General features: G+C 42.3%; 1 protein-coding gene across 5 annotated transcripts in view; it reads right to left on the bottom strand.

The window, feature by feature from the left end:
* The window catches only part of CDH11 (cadherin 11), a 138,533-nt gene that overhangs the window by 17,426 nt on the left and 97,543 nt on the right, over positions 1 to 23,564 (bottom strand). For all 5 annotated transcript variants that reach the window (XM_075008323.1, XM_075008328.1, XM_075008324.1 and 2 more), the window contains 5 exons: positions 19,231 to 19,635; positions 17,821 to 18,115; positions 15,535 to 15,654; positions 14,836 to 15,003; positions 7,108 to 7,295 (listed from right to left, as the gene is read on the bottom strand). In XM_075008323.1, coding sequence (XP_074864424.1) covers positions 7,108 to 7,295; positions 14,836 to 15,003; positions 15,535 to 15,654; positions 17,821 to 18,115; positions 19,231 to 19,458 — 999 coding nt within the window. In that variant the 5' untranslated portion in view covers positions 19,459 to 19,635. The remainder of the gene's footprint in view (positions 1 to 7,107; positions 7,296 to 14,835; positions 15,004 to 15,534; positions 15,655 to 17,820; positions 18,116 to 19,230; positions 19,636 to 23,564) is intronic.

Below are 23,564 nucleotides of genomic sequence, written 5' to 3'. Positions count from 1 at the left end.
GTCAAAAAGTATCTAAAATGTTGCTTATGAAAAAAAAATAAATTAGATTTTTTTATTATAATGGCAAAGAATTAATTAGACGATCAAAACCGGTAGTAATCAGATAAAAACCTCAAAAGTCATTTGTAAAAACTGTACTTATTAATTCAGAACTGATATTATAAACAGAACATGACAGACATACACATGTATGAGGGAAAAGGAAATTTGTACTAAAATGTTGTCAAAGCATTTCCAACAATGACATCTGATGTATTAGAAATATATTGCATATGCTCTTCAGCACCAGAAATTATACGAGTCAGTGCAGAGATGAGTATGTCCATAAGGATAGTCACTTTTGGGAAAAAAAAAATGTTCCGAGTTAAACAATATGTTCTAGGTCAGTTATCAATAGTAACCAATATTATTACCCATATTTTAGGCCGTGTCTACACGAGCCCCAAACTTCGAAATGGCCACGCAAATGGCCATTTCGAAGTTTACTAATGAAGCGCTGAAATGCATATTCAGCGCCTCATTAGCATGCGGGCGGCCAAGGTACTTAGGAATTGACGCGCCTCACGGCCGCGCATCTCATCCCGACAGGGCTACTTTTCGAAAGGACCCTGGCTACTTCGAAGTCCCCTTTTTCCCATCAGCTCATGGGAATAAGGGGACTTCGAAGTAGGCGGGGTCCTTTCAAAAAGGAGCCCCATGGGGGCGAGATGCGCGGCGGTGAGGCATGTCAATTTCGAAGTGCTGTGGCCGCCCGCATGCTAATGAAGTGCTGAATATGTATTTCAGTGCTTCATTAGTAAACTTCGAAATGGCCATTTGAGTGGCCATTTCGAAGTTTGGGGCTCGTGTAGACATAGCCTTAGTGACTTTAACTGTGCAATTGTTTCATTACCCAAGGCTCTCATGGTAGACGGTGGATACGCACACATGCCTGACTGAAAGCTGCTTGACTGGGATTCTAGAGAGACTCTTCGAGAGTGGGCAGACCAAAGCATGGGGTTAACATACTTTATCTAGAAAAGGGATGGTCAATAAAAAAAGTGGCAGCCTGAGCATGTTGAACCCAGTCAGGCTGCCGCCACTATATTTATCTGCACCTCTGCAGGTATTAGGCGACTGCAGATCTTGCTGGCTGTGGATCACTTTTCACAGCAATGGGAGCCGCTGGAAGAGGTGTGAGCCGGGACACTGATTCCTGCCAGTCCCATTGACCATGAATGGCAATCTGCGGCCAATGACAGCTGTGATCACTGGACAATCTGTGGAGGCACAGATAAATATAGAAGACGCCTGACATGGACTAACCCTGGCAGACTGGATCCGACCTGCAGGTTGCTATTTGCCCACTCCTGACCTAGAAGGTTGGGTACAGAAATGTGTGGAGAAAGGGATCTCAGATCTGCTTCCTCTCTGACACTAGAAATAGGCAGTCGTGAATCAGACTTTATGGGTTTGATTTTGCTCAATGTTGAGCATCTCCTGTGATGAGTGTTCTCAACTTCCAATGAAAGCTACAAGAGTTCAGCACTCAGCAAATTACAGGACTATTCAGCATGTCTTGTATTTGGATTAAGAGTCAGGAAATGGCAACATAAATGAAACATGGTGTTGATCTGTTTGTGTTTGCTGTGTATGCTCACTTGTTTGTTTAAAAGTCTCCTCTTTGTGGTGCAGCATTGTGATACTGTTGCTGTACTAGAGGTTAAATGGAACTACGAAGGGCGTGATCCATAGTCTATGTAGACTGAAGGATGCTGCTACTACTACTAGAGGTTAAATGATTTTCTGACAATTGCATATTCCTAACATATTTGGCAACATCTACATGGCACCTTAAACTTGAAAAAAGAGATGCAATTTGCACTACACAAATTGTGTCTCTTATTTTGTGTTTATTTCTAAATAGGCTATTTCAGCCATTGGGACTCTCTAAATAGCACCAAATATCAAAATAATGTGCTATTTTGCAGCATCCCTTAGTCCTCCTGAAACAAGGGGTACAGGGATGTCAAAATAGCATACCTGTTACTTTGAAAAACATTTTGAAATAATGGGCATGTATCAAAGACATGGAGTAGCTATTTAGGGATACTGAGGTATCCCATAATAGCTCTGCTGTGTAGACATAGCCTTTGAGATTTTGTCGTCTGGCAGTTCTGTGTCATGACAACAAAGTTCCAGGCTGAGCTAGTGTTGCTCAACTCCAGGGGCAGGGAACCTCTGGCACTCCAGCCTCACACAGGTCATCAGGGTTAGCAGCTGGCAGGCCACCAGACCATTCGTTAGGCTGTGTGTCTGCAGGCACAGAGCCTGCTGCTCCCAGTGCTACTTCCTGTAGCTCCCATTGGCTGGGAATCATAGAATCATAGAAGAGTAGGACTGGAAGGGACCTCAAGAGGCCATCGAGTCCAGCCCCCTGCCCTCATGGCAGGACCAAGCACTTTCTAAACCATCGCTGAAAGCCATCTATCTAACCCCTTCTTAAATATCTCCAGTGATGGAGATTCTACCATTTCCCTTGGCAATTCGTTCCAGTGTTTGATCACCCTGACAGTTAGGAACTTTTTCCTAACGTCCAACCTGAACCTCCCCTGCTGCAATTTAAGTCCATTGCCTCTTGTTCTATCCTCAGAGGCAAGGAAGAACAAGTTCCCTCCCTCTGCCTTATGACACCCTTTTAGATACATGAAAACTGCTATCATGTTCCCCCTCAATCTTCTCTTTTCCAAACTGAACAAGCCCAATTCTTTCAGCCTTTCTTCATAGGTCATGTTCTCTAGACCTTTGATCATTCTCGTTGATCTCCTCTGGACCCTCTCCAATTTCTCCACATCCTTCCTGAACTGCGGTGCCCAGAACTGGACACAATACTCCAGCTGAGGCCTAACCAGCGCAGACTAGAGCGGGAGAATGACTTCTCCTGTCTTGTTCACAACACACCTGTTAATGCATCCTAGAATCATGTTTGCTTTTTTTGCAACAGCATCACACTGTTGACTCATATTTAGCTTGTGGTCCACTATAACCCCTAGATCCCTTTCTGCTGTACTCATTCCTAGGCAGTACTTTCCCATTCTGTATGTGTGACACTGATTGTTCCTTCCTAAGTGGAGCACTTTGCATTTGTCCTTATTAAACTTCATCCTGTTTACCTCAGCCCATTTCTCCAGTTTATCCAGATCCTTTTGAATTATGACCCTATCCTCCAAAGAAGTTGCAACCCCTCCCAGCTTGGTATCATCTGCAAACTTAATAAGTGTACTTTCTATGTCAATATCTAAATTGTTAATGAAGATATTGAACAGAACTGGTCCTAAAACAGACCCCTGCGGAACCCCACTAGTTATACTTTTCCAGCAGGATTGAAAACCATTAATAACTACTCTCTGGGTACGGTTATCCAGCCAGTTGTTCACCCACCTTATAGTAGCCCCATCTAAGTTGTATTTGCGTAGTTTATTGATAAGTATATTATGTGAGACCGTGTCAAATGCTTTACTGAAGTCTAGGTATATCACATCCACCGCTTCTCCCTTATCCACAAAGCTCGTTATTCTATCAAAGAAAGCTATTAGATTGGTTTGACATGATCTGTTTTTAACAAAACCATGCTGGCTGTTCCCTATCACCTTACCACCTTCCAATTGCTTGCAGATGATTTCTTTAATGACCTGCTCCGTTATCTTTCCTGGCACAGAAGTTAAGCTAACTGGCCTGTAGTTTCCCAGGTTATTCTTGTTCTCCTTTTTATAAATGGGTACTATATTTGCCCTTTTCCAGTCTTCTGGAATCTCTCCCATCTCCCATGATTTTCCAAAAATGATTGCTAAAGGCTCAGATACCTCTTCTATCAGCTCCTTGAGGATTCTGGGATGCATTTCATCAGGCCCTGGTGATTTGCAGACATCTAATTTTTCTAAGTAAATTTTAATTTGCTCTTTTCGTATTTCAACTTCTAAACCTACCCCTTTTTTACTAGCATTCTCTATGTCAGGCATTCCTTCAGATTTCTCAGTGAAGACCGAAACAAAGAAATCATTAAACATCTTTGCCATTTGCAAATTCCCTGTTACTGTTTCTCACTCGTCACTGACCAATGGCCCTACCCTCTCCTTGGTCTTCCTCCTGTTACCAATGTATTTGTAAAAAGCCTTCTTGTTTCCCTTTATGCTTGTAGCTAGCTTGAGCTCATTTTGTGCCTTAGCCTTTCTAATCTTGTTCCTGCATGCTCGTGTTGTTTGCCTATATTCATCCTTTGTAATTTGTCCTAGTTTCCATTTCTTATATGATTCCTTTTTTAGTTTGAGATCATGCAAGATTTCCTGGTTAAGCCAAGGCAGTCTTTTGCCATGTTTTCTATCTTTCCTACACAGTGGGATAGCTTGCTTTTGGGCCCTTAATAATGTCCCTTTGAAAAACTGCCAAATCTCCTCAGCCGTTTTTCCCCTCAGTTTAGCTTTCCATGGGACCTTACCTACCAGCTGTCTGAGTTTACCAAAATCTGCCTTCCTGAAATCCATTTTCTCGATTGTACTGTTTTCCCTTCTACCCTTCCTTAGAATTGTGAACTCTATGATTTCATGATCACTTTCACCCAAGCATCCTTCCACTTTCAAATTCTCAATAATTTCCTCCCTATTTGTTAAAATTAAATCTAGAACAGCTTCCCCCCGGTAGCTTTTTCAACCTTTTGGAATAAAAAGTTGTCTGCAATGCAATCCAAGAATTTATTGGACAGTCTGTCCCCTGCTGTATTAGTTTCCCAACATATACCTGGATAGTTGAAGTCCCCCATCACCACCAAATTCTGGGCCCTGGATGATTTTGTTAGCTGTTTAAAGAAAGCCTCATCCACCTCTTCCACCTGGCTAGGGGGCCTGTAGTAGACGCCTAGTAGGACCTCATCCTTGTTTCTTACTCCTCTGAGTCTAACCCAGAGACTTTCAACCCGTCCATCTCCTATGTCCATCTCCACCTCTGTCGAAGTGTGTACATTTTTAACATACAAGGCAACACCTCCTCCCTTCTTTCCCTGTCTGTCCTTCCGAAGCAGGCTGTACCCTTCAATACCAACATTCCTCCAATCATGAGTATTATCCCACAAAGTTTCTGTGATGCCAACGATATCATAGTTGTATTCATTTATTAGTACTTCCAATTCTTCTTGTTTATTTCCCATACTTCTTGCATTTGTATATAGGCATCTCAGACATTGATTTGGTCTTGCCTCCCAGTTTTGGTGCAGAATGGTGAACTGCAGCCACTGGGAACTGCAGGGCTCCATTCCTGGGGATGCTAAGATAAACAAACCATCTGGAGGGCCACCGGCAGATAACCCTTATGAACTATGGGTTTCCGACCCCTTCTCAAATCCCTTATGAAACTCGCCTCTAGTTGGGTCAGAGGAAAGAAATGTTCCATAAGTAACTGGTCCTACACAGAGCAGACATGTGGGGCTTGATCAAGGATAGCACAGGTGTACAGTGAAGAAAGTAAAAGGAAAAAAAAACAGGAAGTTTATGGAATATGATCCCATACAACTGAGACGCTTCCTCTTGCCTACACCCGCATAAAGAAACGAAGTGCCTCCTTGCCACAGAGTATCAGGCTTAGCAGTGTCCCCTGTAAGTTGTGCACTTGTGCAGCCAGAGAGATTCAAATAATGCATAGCTGATTAGCAAAGCACCCCCACCAATTTTTTTTGTTTCTACTGGGTTGCCCATTTGCATATGCCTTGATGCACATAAAAATGTATTCTGCACATGGATGGATAAGATTAGTGGTAACATGGGACTTATGCCCAAGCCCCTCAAAGACACCCATTTTCCATGAAAACCAAACCCCAATTTTATGCTTTCCTTTGATAATAGATGATCGAGTACATAAAGGACTTCAGCTTCCATACCCCAGACTGAAGAAGGTTTATTTTACCAATATTGTTGAAGCCCTGGGGTGGGGGTGTCCCAGGATATTAATGAGACAAGGTAAGCAAAGCAAAATATTTTATTGGACTAATTTCTATTAGTGAGTGAGAGATGCTTTCAAGTATACACAAAGCTCTGAGCTAAAGAAGAGCTCTGTATAAATTCAAAAGCTTGTCACTCTTACCAACCAAAGTTGGTCCAATAAAAGATGCTACCTCACCCACCCTGTGTCCCTAATGTTTAGCCTCATGTATGTACATGGGATGGAGCCAGACAATAATTCCAAGGTCTGTACTTGAGACTTCACTCTCATTGGCACACAAAGTGACCAGTGGTTATGCAGGCACAAGCTAAAACTACAGAGGCTGTTGCTAGGTTTTAGTGTTGTGAGAGGATTTGCTGTTAAAAAAGGTGGAGGCTGTTGCATTTCATCATGACTTTCTTTCAAATGTTCATTGTGCCATGTACAATGGCGTCAGCAAGGTAATACAAGGAAATATTTTTTGAATTGTGGGTATGAACCATTTGAGATGACCTAGTTGAGATGACCAGATGAGCTAGTTAAATGGCAAAACACTTTGATGAGAGTATAACTTCATTCTACATGACTTTCTACCCTTACTTGCACATCACCCACGTCATCCTTTTCTTCCTATCTTCTCAACAGTGGGGGGTCATAATACTGATATTTTAAATTATTTCTTTTAGAAGAAATACAGACAAACCCTTTATATGTTGCACGTTTCCTTAAAATTCTTATGACACTAACAACTTGAAAATGAATGTTTGACTAATATAACGAGATCGATCCTATTATTTATTTCTGTGGTAATTCTCAGCAGAATTTCAAGAGTGAAAGGTGTTTATTTCTCAAGGGGAGGGATCAGTACAGAAAGCTGTTAAAGAATATATATTTTTTCACTTTACTAATAAACCCGCTCTAGAACCTTTTGTAGTGCTGCTTTCCCTTCATTACTTCCTTCCATTTTGGCTCTTGGCATTGCCAGAGAACAGTAAAATGGAATGCTCCAAGTCAATCACAGCTTAATAAACAAAATTATAAACAACTGCATTTATCATAGCTTTAGTGTGAACAGTAACCTATTGCTATTGTGTCTTCTGTGAGAAAGGAAATGCTGTATGCTGCATATAGTAATAGATTGGAAAGGATAGTATTGCTCACCTTCTTAAGCTTTACAACACCTTCCTGAGTCTCATAATCAGTTGTAATTTCAAACATCTCTACCCCATCTCCATCAATGATGCTGTAAGTCACTAAGCCATTTTCTCCAATATCTGGATCTTTGGCCTTCAGTCGTCCTACTTCTTCCCCTGGAATTGATGCTTCTGATATTGACATTGGGTACACACCTAGGCAAAAAGCATTTAGTTGTAATGGCACAGTTTGAGTCTGCTAGCATTTGTATTTTTACCTGTTGCATGCATGTGTATAAAAATAGCATGGTACAAATGGAGTTATCCATTGAAGGAATGGTTATATTATAAAGGTCTAACTTCCTCTGAGATTGAGGTCATTTGTGAAATCTTGAGGCCACATCGCTCATCTGTAGGAAATTACCTCCCATTACAACTGTCACCTCTACTGCCTAACAGGAGTTAAAGGGCACTGTTTCTGCCCAGTTTCCAAGCAGGAACTTGTGACAATCGAGGCAGATGTGATGACCATTATACTACAGACATCAGCTACAGCAGGGAGTTAAAAGGCCAATAATCATACAATCAGAATGCAGAAATTATTATGGCATCAAGGTTATAATTCACATTGGAGATGTTATTGCAAAAATCCGTGGAAAATTACATTTCAAATGATTCATGGTATGAAGTTCAGCCCCAAGAAGCCGAGGAGGGTAACATTCCTTCCTGAAAAGACACAAATTATATAGAACAGGAACTGGATAAGATCTTACTGCTCTGGCACCTAACAGAATAAATCTGCTGCTTTCCATGGCTCCCACTTGGAATATGGATTTGCATTCACTAAAAGTGCTGATATTTAGAACCACTCAGTACGTACCTACTTACGTGGGAATATAGTACAGATCCACAAGGAAGAGAATGAAAGGGAATTTTCCCACTGTAACTCAGGCACTATGCTGGGTCCCAATGGCATAAATCTTTGGAAAGGTGTAAGCCATGCTCCTGTTCACTGGGATGATCTAAGGGGTATACTGTGCGCTGAGACACAGTAATCCTCCTGCAGCTCTGTCTACTGTGATGCAGATAGCCAAGGCAGAGAAGAAACAGCACAGCCTGTCATTAACCACTTTGGCATTCTTTATATTATGCATAGTGTCAGCATTCACATGAACAATGCGAGGAAAGCATACAGCCAGCAAGATAATATACAACGGGTTAAATTTATGCCATCATCTCCTACCCTCAAGTATCATTCAAGGAAGATTGATAGATGTATATCCGGTGTGGACTTCCTTCATTCACTATAAACACGAGAGGCATATGTAATACAGGTCGGACCTCTCTAATCTGGAAATCTCTTGTCCGGAAACATCCATAATCCGGCATGATTTTAGTTAGCTAGATGACCACATATCATGGGTGTGACCAAGTTTCCCATGGTTCCATAAGCTTAGTTTACAGTCATCAGTCCTGGCTCTCAGTGTTCTATATTGTTATTTATCTGTAATTTACCCTTAAATGTCATCTAAGGGTCCAGTAAGCAGTGAAAGGGTTAGTAATGCGTTAGACAATATTGACCTCCCATGGTCCAGCAAATTCTCTCGTTTGGCACCAGTCAGATGCCAAGTTTGCCAGACAGTAGAGGTTCAGTCTGTAGTAACAAAACACTGACTCCAGTCACAAACAAACCTAAGTTAAAACAGACTGAACAATAACAGTTTGATCTACTGACAGAAAGTCACTTGAATATGAAATGAGTATTAAGCTCTGCAAACCTAGCATATTTCTTTTCTTGCTGGACGAGTGAACCTTTAAAAAAAAATACAGTAGCTAATGTTATTCAATGTAATGTGTCCTACATAGCAGAAAATCCCCTCCAGGATAGTTACAGCTTCCAAGTTTGAATTACCTAAAACAAACAATTAAATAAAATGAATATATATATATATATATATATATATATATGTATGGAAAAATAAAAATGCCAGCCTGGCTATTAAAAGCTAATGCACTTTTACTTGTAATAATCTACTCTTATTTGTCACCAGTCTGAAAACTGAATTGAGTTAAATTTATTTGATCTGCCACCAGTGGATACAAGTATCCACAAAGGAGTAAAGATCCACTCCTATGTATTTAGCCACCTGAACCATCCTTGACTTCAGTGGGACTACACATACAAGTGTAAGATGCAACAGCAGGCGTAAAATTGAAAGAATACATGAAAGAGAAAATGAGTCTAACTCAGCTGGCAGGACTGTCAAGAAGCTGAAAGAGCATAACCATGAGTTGTTAGCAGGATGTTCAATGCTCTTTCATCTCTGGTGAAGGAAAGCACCTCTTGCTTGAGAAAAACCATGGACAGCATAGAGTGCAGCTGATGTAAAAAGATGAAATAGATCATCTGCCCTTCACCCATATTCATCAGTAGACAGAGGTGGATTTGCAGTTAGAAATGGCTATCATAAATAACGACTTGGAAATAGCTCTGAGAGGGTGCTGCAAGGTATAAGGGAAAGTTGCTATGTTGTCTTTTCTTTAGAACAGTGTTACTGTCTCTATGAGAGCCTACATGTGTGTAGCACAGCATATTGTGGAAACCCCATCTATATTGCACATGTGCAAAACCAGAATAAACAGCTAACGTGCAACGGAGGTGAAACTTTCCTTTAAACTCCTTCTGGTTCCCCATCAAATTTTCAGAGAATTTCAAAGATTTTTTTTTCTGGTAATATTTTCATAATCTGAACAAAATGTTAAATAGAACCTGCTTTTTCAGAGCAGGTGTTTGTACCTCTGCAGTGTTTAAAATAAGAGTTGGAATACACTTACTAAATAACCTTAATCCATTATTGCTTCTGTGCAAGTCTTTCCCCTAACATCTATTTGCAAGTGCTTTCTCCCCAGCAAAGCTTTAACTGTCTCAAACACAGGAGCTTCACTTTCATAATGAAAGTCTAGATCACATCACACTGATCTCACCACAGGTATGTGAACATCATTCTACGATGCATGAAGAGAAGTGTCATAAGCAAGACATGAGAAATAATTCTTCCACTCAATTCTGCAATAATTAGGCCTCAACAGGAGTATTGTGTCCAATTCTGGTACCACATTTCAGAAAAGATATGCCCCTGTGCAACGGCTTTTCCACTTTAAACATTCCCCTGCACAAGTTCTTTACACATTCTCATCACTTCTGTCTACCTCAAAGTCCTGCAGCAATGGCAGAGGGGTGAAGCGACAGGTGGAGGTAACCACTGGGAGTCGTAGCTCCAAACCTGCACGTAGGAGGCCTGTGGACTTTGGTCACTCGACTCTGACCCCGGAATGACAGAGGAGTTCGGCAGCATCCCAGGGACTGAGCAGGCCTTTTGAGGAACAGCACTGCTCACTCTCAAAATGAGGGAGGGAACTAGAAAAGGTGTCCCAAAAATTGCTTGTCCCAACCAAAACGGCCAGCATGCCGCAGCTGGCAGTTTTACCCTCACAGTTGTCGAAAAACAGTGAAAAGAAAGATGATATTCGCAGCATGGAGTGTTCACACCCTCTTAGACAGGGAGAATGCTATGAGGCCTGAGAGAAGAACAGCCCCCATAGCAAGACAACTGGCATGTTGTAACATTGACATAGCCACCCTGAGCGAGACCACACTGGCAGAGGAAGGATCCATCTGTGAACCAAAAGGAGGTTACACCTTTGTCTGGAAAGGCAGGCCAGGAAATGAAGACAGAATCCATGGAGTGGGACCTGCCATCAAGATATCACTTGTGCACCAGCTTCCTGACGTACCAACTTGCATCAGTGAGCGTCTGATCAAGCTCTACTTCCCCCTCAACACCTCTTGCCACGTTACAATCATCAGCCCCCACACTGACTAGCAGCGACGAAGCAAAAGAAAGTTTCTATGAGGACCTTGACCATCTTGTGAGAGCAAGTCCTCCTAGTTACAGGCTTCTCCTGTTGAGTGACTTCAATGCCAGGGTCGGCAAGGACTGTAGGACCTGGAAAGGGGTGCTGGGGCATCATGGTGTTGGTAACATGAATGCCAATGGCTACCTTCTGCTGAGCTTGTGAGCAAAAAATGACCTGACAATTACCAACACTCTCTTCAGGCAAGCCAATAAATACAAGACCACATGGATGCACCCGAGATCAAAACAGTGGCACCTGATTGACTATGTCATCAGTCGCAGGTGGGACATTCAAGATGTTAAGATCACCAGTGCCATGCGGGGAGCTGAGTGCTGGACTGATCATAGACACGTCAGATCAGTTCTTATGCTGCACATCACACCACTGCACTGCAAGAAGCTCAAGGTTGTCAAACCCTCCTTCAACATCAGGAAGCTGCAACATACTAGTCATTGTGAGAAATTCGCAGCCTGCCTTGACAAAGTGCTGATGTCTCATGGACCTCTGACCGGAGACCCAACACAAAAGTGGGACCAGTTCAAAACCCTGGTGATGGAGAGGGAGCCGTGCTAGTTATTACTAAATTATTTTGCTAGTCTTTAAAGTGCTACTTGACTGCTTTTTTGTTCTGGTGACAGAGTCAGCCAAGTCAACACTAGGACTGAAAAAGAGAGTTCATCAAGACTGGCTTGATGAAAATGATGAGGCCATCATGAAGATCTTAGAGGAAGAAAAAATATATTTCTGCTATGGCAAAATGATCAGTCCTCAATCTCCATACGTGATTGTTTCAAACACCTTCAGAGTCAGGCGCAAACGGCACTTCGCAAAATGCAAGATGAGTGGTGTGAGAGTAAAGCTGATGAAGTCCAATACTACGCTGACACCAAGAACTCCAAGATGTTCTTCAGTGCTATCAAAGCTATATATGGACCTTCAATGCCAAATACTACATCTCTCTTGTCTGCAGATGGCATTACCCTTCTGAGGTAGAAGAACAGAACCAGCAATAGGTGGAGAGAGCACTTCAGCAACCTTCTCAACAGACCCTCCATTGTCGACCCTGTGGCCTTAGACCAGATGGCTCAGAAACCCACAATAGACAGTCTTGACCTGCCCCCTACAATGGATGGGGTCAAAAAGACAATCAGCCAGACCAGCTCTGGAAAGCCCCTGGGATGGACGATATCCCTGCTGAAATTTTTAAAGCAGCAGGACCAGTGTCACTTCTAGCCTTTCACAACATCTTGATCAGCATCTGGGAAGAAGAAGAAATGTCCAAAGACTTTAGGGATGCCACAAACATCTCGCTATTCAAGAACAAGGGCAACAAAGCTGACTGGGGAAATTACTGGGGTATATCCCTTCTCTGTACTGCTGGGAAGATCTTGGCTTGAGTCATCCTCAACCGTCTGATAACCAGCATCTCAGAGGAGAACCTACCAGAGCCACAGGCTACGTCTACACGTGAACGCTACATCGAAATAGCTTATGGAGGATGTGTAGCGACATCGAAATAGGCTATTTCGATGACTAACGTCTACACATCCTCCAGGGCTGGTGCCGTCGATGTTCAATGCCGACGTTGGGCAGCACCACATCAAAGTAGGCACTGCAGGGGAATGTCTACACGCCAAAGTAGCACACATCGAAATAAGGGTGCCAGGAACAGCTGCAGACAGGGTCACAGGGTGGACTAGCACTTCCGGGGCAACAACTAGCCGCTCCCTTAAAGGGTCCCTCCCAGACACACTCAGCCTGCACAGCACGCGGTTTGCAGAGCCGTAGGCATGCACACCTCGGGTGACGCAGTCATGGACCCCTAGCATCAGCAGCAGCAGCAGCAGCAGCAGCCAGAGGTCCACCCAGCTGCCCCTGTAGGAGCAGTGCTCGTCCTGCTCGATGCCATGCAGGAGGCAGCTGATCACATCCTAGCCACAGAGGAGGAGCTGCCCGCAGGGGAGGAGGAAGCAGCCCCAAACCCTGCAGCCCCAACCCCCCCACCCCCCCCGCCACACACGCCGCCGGCTGTGGAGCTACCCCACGAGCACCGACTCCGGCCCTGGCTCATGGACCCTTACACGGGCCACCTGTCAGCCAGCCAGGAGCGCTTCAACATGCGCCTGAACCACGTGCGCCAGGTGGTGGAGCGCACATTTGGCCGCCTCAAAGGGTGCTGGAGGTGTCTCCTCACCCACCTTGATGCAGGTCCCACCAACATCCCCCAGATTGTGGGCACATGCAGCGCCCTCCACGACCTTGTCGAGAGCAAGGGGGAGGCATTCTTTCAGGGCTGGGCTGTGGAGGCTGGCAGGGCCGATGTGCAGCCACCTGCTGCCCCCAGTCGCCAGGTGGACCCCGAAGGGACCCGGGTCTGGGAGGCCCTGCAGGCCCAGTTCGGCGAGGCAGCGGGGTGAATGCTGGCAGGCCCCCCACTGCACCCCGCCCATCCTCCACAACACTCCCTGCCCCTACGCCCACACCCCCAGTGTTATTCAGCCTCTTTTTCACGTGTGTCCTCAGCCACCCAGTTAGGGACCTGGACCATGGAGTCTACAAAAAATAAAGACTTGATGGGTCAATTTTCAACCTTTGTCGTCTGAATGCTAAAACCAAGATGCTTGAGAGGCTCATCCTTGAAGCACTTTTTGCTGACGACTGTGCACTCATGGCACGCAAGGAATCTGATCTCCAGCTCATCGTCAATAAGTTTGATGATGCCACTTGCCTCTTGGTTTGACCATCAGCCTAGGAAAGACCGAGGTAGTGTTTCAACCTGCTCCAGGATCTGCTGTTCTTCTCACTTCAATCTTAATTGGAGGAACAGAGTTAAAAACAATAGAGGAGTTCAAGTACCTTGGCAGTGTGATAGCCAATGACGGCTCCCTTGACAAAAAAATCAATGCCAGAATCTGCCAGGCCAGCCAGGCATTAGGATGTCTGAGAGCGTGAGTGTTGAATCAGCACAATATCCGACAGTCCACTACACTGAAAATATACAAGGCTGTGGTCCTGACCTGTCTCCTGTATGGCTGTGAAACCTGGACCTTGTACAGAAAAAATATAAAACTGCTGGAGCGCTTCCACACATGCAGCCTGAGGTCAATACTGAACATTTGATGGCAGGACAGAGTTACAAACCTGGAAGTCCTGGACAGAGCAGAACCACGAGCATTGAAGCCATGATTCTGAAAGCCCAGCTTCACTGGACAGGGCACGTCATACAAATGGAGGAGTCAAGAATCCCTAAACAACTCCTCTACGGTGAACTCTCCCAGGGCAAAAAGAATCAAGCTAGGCCTCGCAAGAGATATAAAGACTGCATGAACACCAACATTGCTCCTGCTGGTTTAAAACCAGACCAGCTAGAGCAGCATGCAAAAGACCGAACAGGCTGGCGTGCTCTCATATGACACGCGTATGACAACTTTGAAGAGCAGCAACACGTACGCCTCATTGATGCTCATGAGAGGAAGAAAGCAACAGCAGCATCTGCACCAACAGAGCCAGGACAATTCCCTTGCCCCCACTGTGAACCCCCATGTCTTTCAAAGCTTGGTCTGCTCAGCCACATGTGAGTCCACAACTGATGAGCCCATGCAAGCTCAAGACATCATTGTTGGACACGATGGACTGACTACCTACTACTACTACTAGCAGTAGAAAAATAATTTTAGGAATCTGCATAAACTTGGGAACATACTTACCCTTCTCACATTTCTGTTGTGGTACTCCACTTACTACTATTAGTTACCATTGGTATGAATATGCAAGGCATGACATGAGTGTTAAATAGTAGTAGTAGTAACCGTTATGTATTAAGGGACTTTTCACTTACTCTGTGGGAACTTTGGTGGGTTGTCATTGACATCTGTAAGTGTAATTGTCACTTTGGTTGTCCCTGAGAGTCCTCCCATATGTCCTCCCATATCTTTTGCCTGTATTACGACATGATATTCTTCCTTAGCTTCTCTGTCCATGTTAGGAAGAGCCGTTCTAATAATACCTGTATATTCAAAGAGAAAATGTCATATAAATATTTCCAGTCATTCAAAAGTACCACCTGCAGTATATACAGTGTATTTAAGGTATATCTTGCATGCTGTTTACAGCAACAACAGCCCAGTTTCACCTGGTTTCTAGCCACTATGCACCATACCATGCAGAGAAAGCATGCACAAAATCAGCACAGCTGACCACAATGGTATCCCCAGGGTAATTCTTCAGCAGCTGAGGACCCTGAATATAAGCTACTAATCCACTCATCTGCAACTCACACATGGGAAATACTGCTGTCTTATGGATACCCCTCTCATACGTTAACACATGCCACAGGCTCAACCTACTGAACAGCTCGGGTAGGTGAAGGAGAGAAAGAAGGTAGCATAAAGATACCTGCATGCAGACCCCAAGATGAACTACATTTGCCTTTCAGCTGCTAGTTCCTGAGATCCTGAGCCAAAATATTTAGTTTTTTATTTTCTTGTGTTTGAAAAACAGGTGGTTTTCCAACCAAATAAACCTGGTTGAGTCATACCTGTTTGTGCTTCTACAGAGAAGTACGGCTGACCTTCAAGGATACTGTAAACCAGTTTGGCACTGTTCCCATAGGTAGGATCATCAGCATCTGAAGCAGTTACTTGAATAACTGATGTACCTACAAAAGGAGAGAAAGGCATACATTAAAAGTAAATGTGTTTGTTAAAGTCAAACTGCAGGGAAGCCGGATTTCCGTTATTTCCAATCCTTCCCATGCCTCCTCCACCCCCCAAAAATTAATAATTGCTGAGCTCTATTTATCAATTTGTGCATTGAAAAATAGAAGCTCTAGAAAGTCACCAAGTATGACAGAGATTATGGGTCATCTCCAGCCAAGGATTTTACAGCTTAATATATACTGTTCCCATAGGTTTTATTCTTCTTAGTCAATGACAGCATTACACTGCTTTGGCATTATACAACCTTCACAGGGGCAGATACACTCAACAATTACACTCACAGAAAATACAATGGTGGTTATAGTTCTTCCCTGGCTGGTTGATTTCAACCAGGGTAAAATTTGAAGTGGCATCATGCCCTAGCTTATGGCTGTAGTACACAGCTCAGCCAAGTTGAAGAATTCTAAGGGCTCTGTAGATCATGGCACTTCTTGCTCCACCAACCCTATGTTGACCTATGCCCCCCCCACTGCTCCTTGACCCTCATGAAGGCTTTCAGAGACTTCACAGCCTTGCTAACCCTCATGATTTTATCTCAAGTGATTTCAGAGGTTTTAGGGTCTTGTTTTGTGATGATGTGAGATGGTCCAACCCCCTCAAGAACTTGAGTCCTTCTGGAAGCCAGCACAGTCTCTCATCTTGCCTCTCAGAGGTGTGGGGAGGGGCATACAGCATACTGTATGTGAGTCAACTCTCTCCTCCCTCTCCCCTCCTGCAACAAACACAGACAGTAACATGCTTCTTCTCCCCCCTGAAACATCCAGCCTAAGAATAGGCAAAGAGGCGAGAAGAGCCCTTTTCAGAGTTTGCCCCTGCCCCCACCAGCCTGGGAATAGGGATATGAGAGACGATGATGTTGCTTCCCCCGGCCAGGGAATGTGTGAAGAACCCTAGGAGGAGCAGAGGTGAGGCTGGGGCTGCTGAACAGCGATGTGGGGGCTGAAGGTGCTGCCAAATTCAGGGCAGGGGAGAAGCCCAAGGAATGCAAAAAAATTTTAAAAAATGTAAAATTAATTATTTTAGCTCCTTGAACAATGTATTGAGGGTTTTTTAGATAATTATATGGAGATTGTGGGGTACTGTATATATTTATGTGTTATCAAATTACACAAAGAAAGAAGAATGACTTCAAATTATTTTTTTTTAAAAATGTATCGGGCCTGAACATAATCGCTGCACTGAAAGAGAGACCTCTCTGAAAGGTGGTTGATGTTGTAAAGTTATCCTTGCATGTGCACATTGTTGTAGCTCACATAAATCTGTACTGAAAAATAACTTGAAAACATGATACACAAAGGGAGGGCTTTGCATTATGAGGCTGTTCACTGTTCATTTCTCAGATCTATTTCATCGGCTTGCCCCAGTATATTTCTAAACATGCGCAGTTTTGTTTTTACCACAGCACCGAGCTCTCCTTTGACTGTTTTCTTGGGTACAAGCACTTAACACAAGGATTCCCTCTTTTCCCAACCAGCAAGGATGCCTCCTTTCTGCCCCAGCTCTCCATTTTCCAAGGGATAGGTTTGAGATGTCATAACAGAAGCATGTCAATTATACTGAAACAAGCCTTTGCTTAGGACAAGTCCCTCCTCCCAAAAGACACCAAAAACAACCATTCTGCCTCTTTTCATTCTAATTCTTGTTCACTTTGCATGCCCTGAGTTTCCATATGAGCTGTCAGAGGCAGGTGTGTGTATTAAAGTTGACTTTTCAAGTTGTAATCATCACACATGCCGTTCCAGAAGAGCAGGGTGGTGTTAAAAAAAATCAAAAGACAGATTAAAGCACATGGCTGGATGGTGATTTTTAAGTCTCATGATTCCTGGACCCTAGCCTCATGATTTTGGTCATGTGAGGGAATCTGATTCAAAATGTTTGCTGTCTTGATGTCAATATTCAATCTGCTGTGGCAGAGTTTTAATCTTTGAGTCCTTTAGCTAATTAGAGCAAATGACAGAGGGTGTTTCATTGAATAACAGAGGAACTGAATACATTTCACATGCCTCCCCAGAAGTTGGAGACATGTTAATTAGATGAATCCATGATTCACTGCCAGTGTAATTTACTCCAAAAAAGTAAACTGGCATTCACTTATCTGTACTTACCCACATTCGACCTCTCTGGCACATTAGCATGATAGTTTTCGTGTAGGAACTCAGGTGGGTTGTCATTTATGTCTTGAACTTTAACAATGAATTCAGAGGGTGGTTCCAAAGGTTTGTTAGTGTTTCTGTCAACAGCTTGTGCTGTTAGAGTATACTGAGCTCTCTCTTCTCGGTCCAGTGTCTTTGTTGCATGGATATTCCCTGATTTGTCATCAATAACAAAAATGATTCCTGCACCTTCACCTGAGAGAATGTATTTAATGTTTCCATCTCCAGAATCGATATCTGAATGAAGCTATAAAATGATAAACATACATATTGTAACTAACCAGTATATACTGGGTATTTTCAGCCATAAAAATTGTAATTGAACTATTGCACTTTATTGCCTAGGCTCTGCTGACTCAGCTTTCTTAACTTTCAGGACTAATGCAGAATTCAGTTTCATGAGTCAGGTGCCAAATTTGCTTTTGTTCACAGGCATCTAACTTTCTTTTTAACCAACAACCAGATAACAGAATTTAGCTCAATGAGCATGATTCTCCACTCTATCACACTGATCTTACACTAAAATAACCCACTTGATCTGACTTTGGAGAAAGTAAAATAAGTGTAACATGCGAGGAAATCAGGCCCACAGTATGTAATACAGTCATATAATGTAATATGTAATCTTACTAAGTAATATATTAAAGCTTGATGTACAATAGGAGAATGTTGTGTACTGCAGCTGGGAGATATAATTTCCAGAGCAGTTAGAATTGCATTAGTCCCACTTGCAAGACAGCAAGATGGGCAGTAAGTAGTGGTTCAGATTAGCTGCCCAAGTCCAAGTCTGCTGGACCCTGTATGTCAGACTGAAGAGGTCACCCAAACTACTGCTGCTGCTGCCACACTGCTGTTTCTAGTGAGCTGATGCTAGTCTCTCTAGCTGCCCTGGGGTTCACATCTCCCAGGTGCTTTGTAGATATACACTTATGTTTGTCTTTTATTTTCCTATGCCTGATCAAATCTATTTTAACAATTATTTTAGAACTCTTACACAGGTTGATATTTTCTAGGCAAGTCTTAGTGAAAGCTATATGATCCGGACTGAACACCACAATTAAGAATGGCATGAGGAATTACTGGGATGCAGTAGACACACTCAGAACCAGGCCTTTTGTGCAAATAATCCTTCTAGTCCTAGCAGAGAACCTACTGCTCCCAGGACTGAAGTCAAAATACACTGAAGTCAATGGAAAGACTCTTCTTGATTTCAATACACTTTTGATCAGACTGTTATTGAGCTACAGATGAAATGATTAATACTATAAATTTCAGCAAAAAAAGCAGCTCACACAGCAATGAGATAGGAAATAGCAACTACTAAAATACAGTACAAATGAAAATGAATAACACATTTCTCACCCTGCCAACTAGTACAGGATCTGGTCCGGTGTATTCTTCTATTACAAAGAATTGATTCCACACCCAGCCTCTTTTTGAACGATGCAGAACTTGCCCTTCTTTTCCTTTTTCATGGTGACCATGAAGTGACGGCCCTAAATGGTTGAGCTTCTCTGTAGACATGGCCTGGCTGTAATACAGCATGCCCAGGCAGATAAGAGCAGCATGTAAACAACTGTCCTCCTTCATTTTTGGTTAATTTATAGGCACAGGAGTATTTGATAATCTACTCCTTCCACCCAGAGCTGTCTCTGAAGTAGAAACCTTGGGTCTACCGGAAAATTTCAGATGTAATGTTCTGCATATAGGATGCCAACTCTCATTAAGTGTATCACTTTAATGCTCTGCAGATTCCCAGCTTAACTGCTGAAAGAAAGAAGAGTGGAGAAAAGCATTAGTCTTTCCCTTTTTCAGAAAAGACAATTATAAGCCAACTAGAATTTCTGAAATGAAACTACTACCAACTTAGCACAGGTTTAATACCCATTGTCCATGTAAAGAAAATAACAGTAATCAAAAAGTTTTCATAGGAAAATAATAATTTGTTATAATTACTACCAACTATGAATAGGCTAAACATGTTTTTTTCTAGTTCTTTTCCAATAAAATGCCTTTTTGTTTAGTGAAGAGTTTGTCAGTGATAACTTCCCCCACATCAGCAGGGCTGATAGCCACCGAGGGCCTGGAGAAAATGTGTGGGGGAGCCCCGCTCACCATTCTCAGAAGGAGCAGATCCTCATGCAGAAGGGGCAGTCTGAGAGAAGTCAGCCTTTAGTGCTGCTCACAGCATGGCACTGGGCCCTTCCCCACAGCCCTCAGAGATGCACAGAGTGGCAGAGTTGTGCTTCCATGGCTTTTCAAAGGGGCCTGGGGCTTTGGCCACTGCTGCACCAACAGCGGCACCAGCTGGGAGCTCTGGACCCCTTTGAATCACCGGCCCCCTATGCAACTATCTCACTTGCCTTTCCCTGTCAACGGGCCTGACACCATGCGCTTAACTCAGTAGAAAATGGTGAACAAATAGGTTGGAGCTTACATCCAGTAGTCTAAAAAAACCTCATTAGTGAGTGCTTAGAAGCACTCCCAAACCACAGTGCTCCCATTGCCACTACTGCTTCACCAACCTTTACCATCAGGATTTAGTAGAAACAGCTAAATGCTCTTTAATAATGTGACCTTTGGAAGCAGCTCCCATTCCAATTGTCACTGAGGTACATCTACTGTGTATTAAAAGACCAATGACTGCAAATGGGTTGGGTCAGTTGACTCAAGCGTAGGCTTCTAGGCTAAAAATTGCAGTGTAAACTTTTGGGCTTAGGCTGGGATCTGGGTTTTGAAACCCACGAGTGGCAAGAGTCTCAAAGCCTAATGTCTAGCCCAGCCTGAATGCTCGACTGCAATGTTTAGTGCTGCAAGATGAAGTCAATTGACCCAGTCTCTGGGACTTGATGACAAGGGATCTTCACTGCAGTATAGATATCCTCCTCATATGCACAAGAGGTCAGAGCCAACCATGAGATTGTCTAACACAGGCAAACTGCACTAAGGACTACACTACCGGTACTAACAAGCTGTCTAATCAATCCACTTGCATATACCCCTTGAACTTCCTGTACAATGTTTTTTAGTCTTTATTTAAGGCACATCTGTACTCTGCTGTGCTAGATCAATTTGTATAGTGGGGGTGCTGACGGCCATTGAACCAACTGTAACCCCTGTGTAAATTGGAAACCAGCAGCCCAAATTCCAGCACTTGGAGAAACCAACTTTTATGTTCCTGGAACATTCGTTTTAGGGGGTCTGAGAAATTCACTTTGCATCTTCTATGGATTGTTAACAAAATACTAATTTAAAGCCATATTCAAGACATATACACACATACATTTTCCACTTCCTTCTCTAGTACACACACAATGTTCTGTGCTTTTTAAAGATCCTCCGTAATAATGTATGTAACACAAAAAGATGAGGAACCAAAGAGTTAATGATACACACTCTCTGTGCCTTCTACGCAAAACACATAGCTCACTGTTAGAACAGCCACATCCCAGAAAATGAACTTCAGTCTCAACTCTCTCCCAGTAAAAATGCTACACGTTTAGCATCCCCTTCTCCAAATCCTATTTAAACTCTCCTCTCATTGTACTCATGTAGATTTAAGTCTGAGAAATATGGTATGGTAAACATTTGGCAGGAAAATACTGTGTTTTTAATAAAAAAAATCAAAGAAGTTGGTCTTATTTGGTATAAACCAGAAACAGTCTTAAGCAAGATATTGCAGTGGTTGTAGCCTCATGCATACATTTGAGTTCACAATCTAACACAGAAGAATTTGACTTTTCATTCCCAGGCATATTTAATAAGATTATTTTAAAATAGCCATTTACTTTTTTAATATTATTTTCCTTGGGCCATGGAAGGACAGAATTCCTCCTATTTGGCCCAGAAAAAATGCTTTAACATTTTAGAAATCCATATTAAGTATAAACTGTGGATTGCATGAAGAAACAAAGGGTTTAGTCAGAGCTGTCTTTTCTGAGCTTTGCCATGTTGCTGATAAGACAAATTTATTTTTGACACTAAAAGGGCTGGAAGCTGAAATAAGAGACTGAAAAAATAGGATTTTATTCTGTTTTATTAGTAGTTTATTTATGAAGAAACATCACCATGGAACAATCATTTCATTTTTTCTCTAATAATACCTCATTTTTAGAGACAAATGAAAACAGACTCTCTTATTTTTGTGCAGAAAAGCCAAATTGCAGCAATTATTATTTGATGCGTACTGGCTAAGTGTCACTCCCAGTAAAGTAAATAAACCCTAAATCTAGCTCACTATTTAGAAACACTATCTTAAATATGTAGCCAAGTCCTCCTCTCAGTTCCACAGGTGTAAATCTAGAGTTACACCTATCCACTCAAAGGAGCGATTTAACTCACAACAAGCAGGCTCTGTAGTCTTGCAGAGGGATGTTTTTGTCTCCATTCATCCATTTGGGCACAACCAAAACTCTAAATACTGTAGCTATGGCATAATGGCACTCACTTAACCTTCAGTACGGATGTGTTTCAGCAGCAGTTTCAAATTAATGAAGCACCGTGATGTAGAAGTTATAGGAAGTTATACACCTACAGGAAGTATGCTATTCTGAAGTACTGTAGTTAAAAACACTGGCAGATTTTTGTAATAAGGCCCAACACTCCAGTAATAATGAATAGAAACTGTTGTCCTATTTTGCTGTTGGTGCATTGTTTTGGCTTATTTTATAGCAGGCTTATCAAGTGAACCCTTTGAATTAATAGATTTTAAAATACAAATATAAAAAGAAAAACAACCCTGTATATTTGAACCCTGTTCTCCAGATTGTTAGCTTCAAATGATGCAACCAACAGTTAAGATAAGCAAGCATCCAAATATTCTACAATATCCGGAACATTGTAGATTTTTATTAGCAGTATTTTTATATAATTATAAGCAAAGGCTCTTTACAAGATGCTTTAAAATAATGGAACAGACATGCAGATGCATACAAGTGTTTACTATAGTTATTGAGGTGTGAAGCACTAGACACAAAACATTAACCACACATCCATACTTAATTTACTAATTAGGATTTAAAATGGTAATTGCCGCCAATCCTTTATTTTTCGATCTACTTGTGTGAGCAATAGGGTTATGTATTCCTAATACATAAGCAAATATAGCACCTAAAAGTGGCTTTTTTTTAAGAGCCCAATCCTGTAAGCACAGAATTGATCATGGCAGCACAGTCATTTTGCCCAGTAGCAAGTAAATTCCAAATCTATCTTCATAAGGAAAGTTAATAACTTTATATCAGACTTTTAGCTCTATGAGATGCTGCTAAGTTAAGGTATAACAACAGCAAGATAACTAAAACCCTAAGGACATCAGCCTCTTCAAAAAGAAAGGAGGCTTACTTCCAAAACAATTAACTCAAGTCATTTCAACAATTTAAAAGTAACTTCCAGGTTAAAAACAGTGTATTTCTTCAATGAGACAATGTGGAAAAAACAGCTGAACAATTTATAAACCAATTATTGTTTTTTGGCCAACTCTGATGGAAAAATACATCACTCTCCAAGCATGGCAGGCAGATCTGGGAACTGAACTTGCAGCAGATGATTGGAATGTGCTCTGGTTAATGTTCAGAAAGCCACAATTTACAACAGATTTATTCAAACACTGTACTACTTTACATGTAGATAAAAATGTTACAATAATTTATTGTGCTTTTTGTCCTTCTTCAATCAACCATTAGTTGGAAATAACTGCT

This window comes from Carettochelys insculpta, chromosome 14, assembly GCF_033958435.1.
Source record: "Carettochelys insculpta isolate YL-2023 chromosome 14, ASM3395843v1, whole genome shotgun sequence".
NCBI classification, from domain to species: domain Eukaryota; kingdom Metazoa; phylum Chordata; order Testudines; family Carettochelyidae; genus Carettochelys; species Carettochelys insculpta.
The sequence above is the reverse complement of the archived record's forward strand: the minus strand, read 5'-3'. Positions and strand labels throughout refer to the sequence as shown.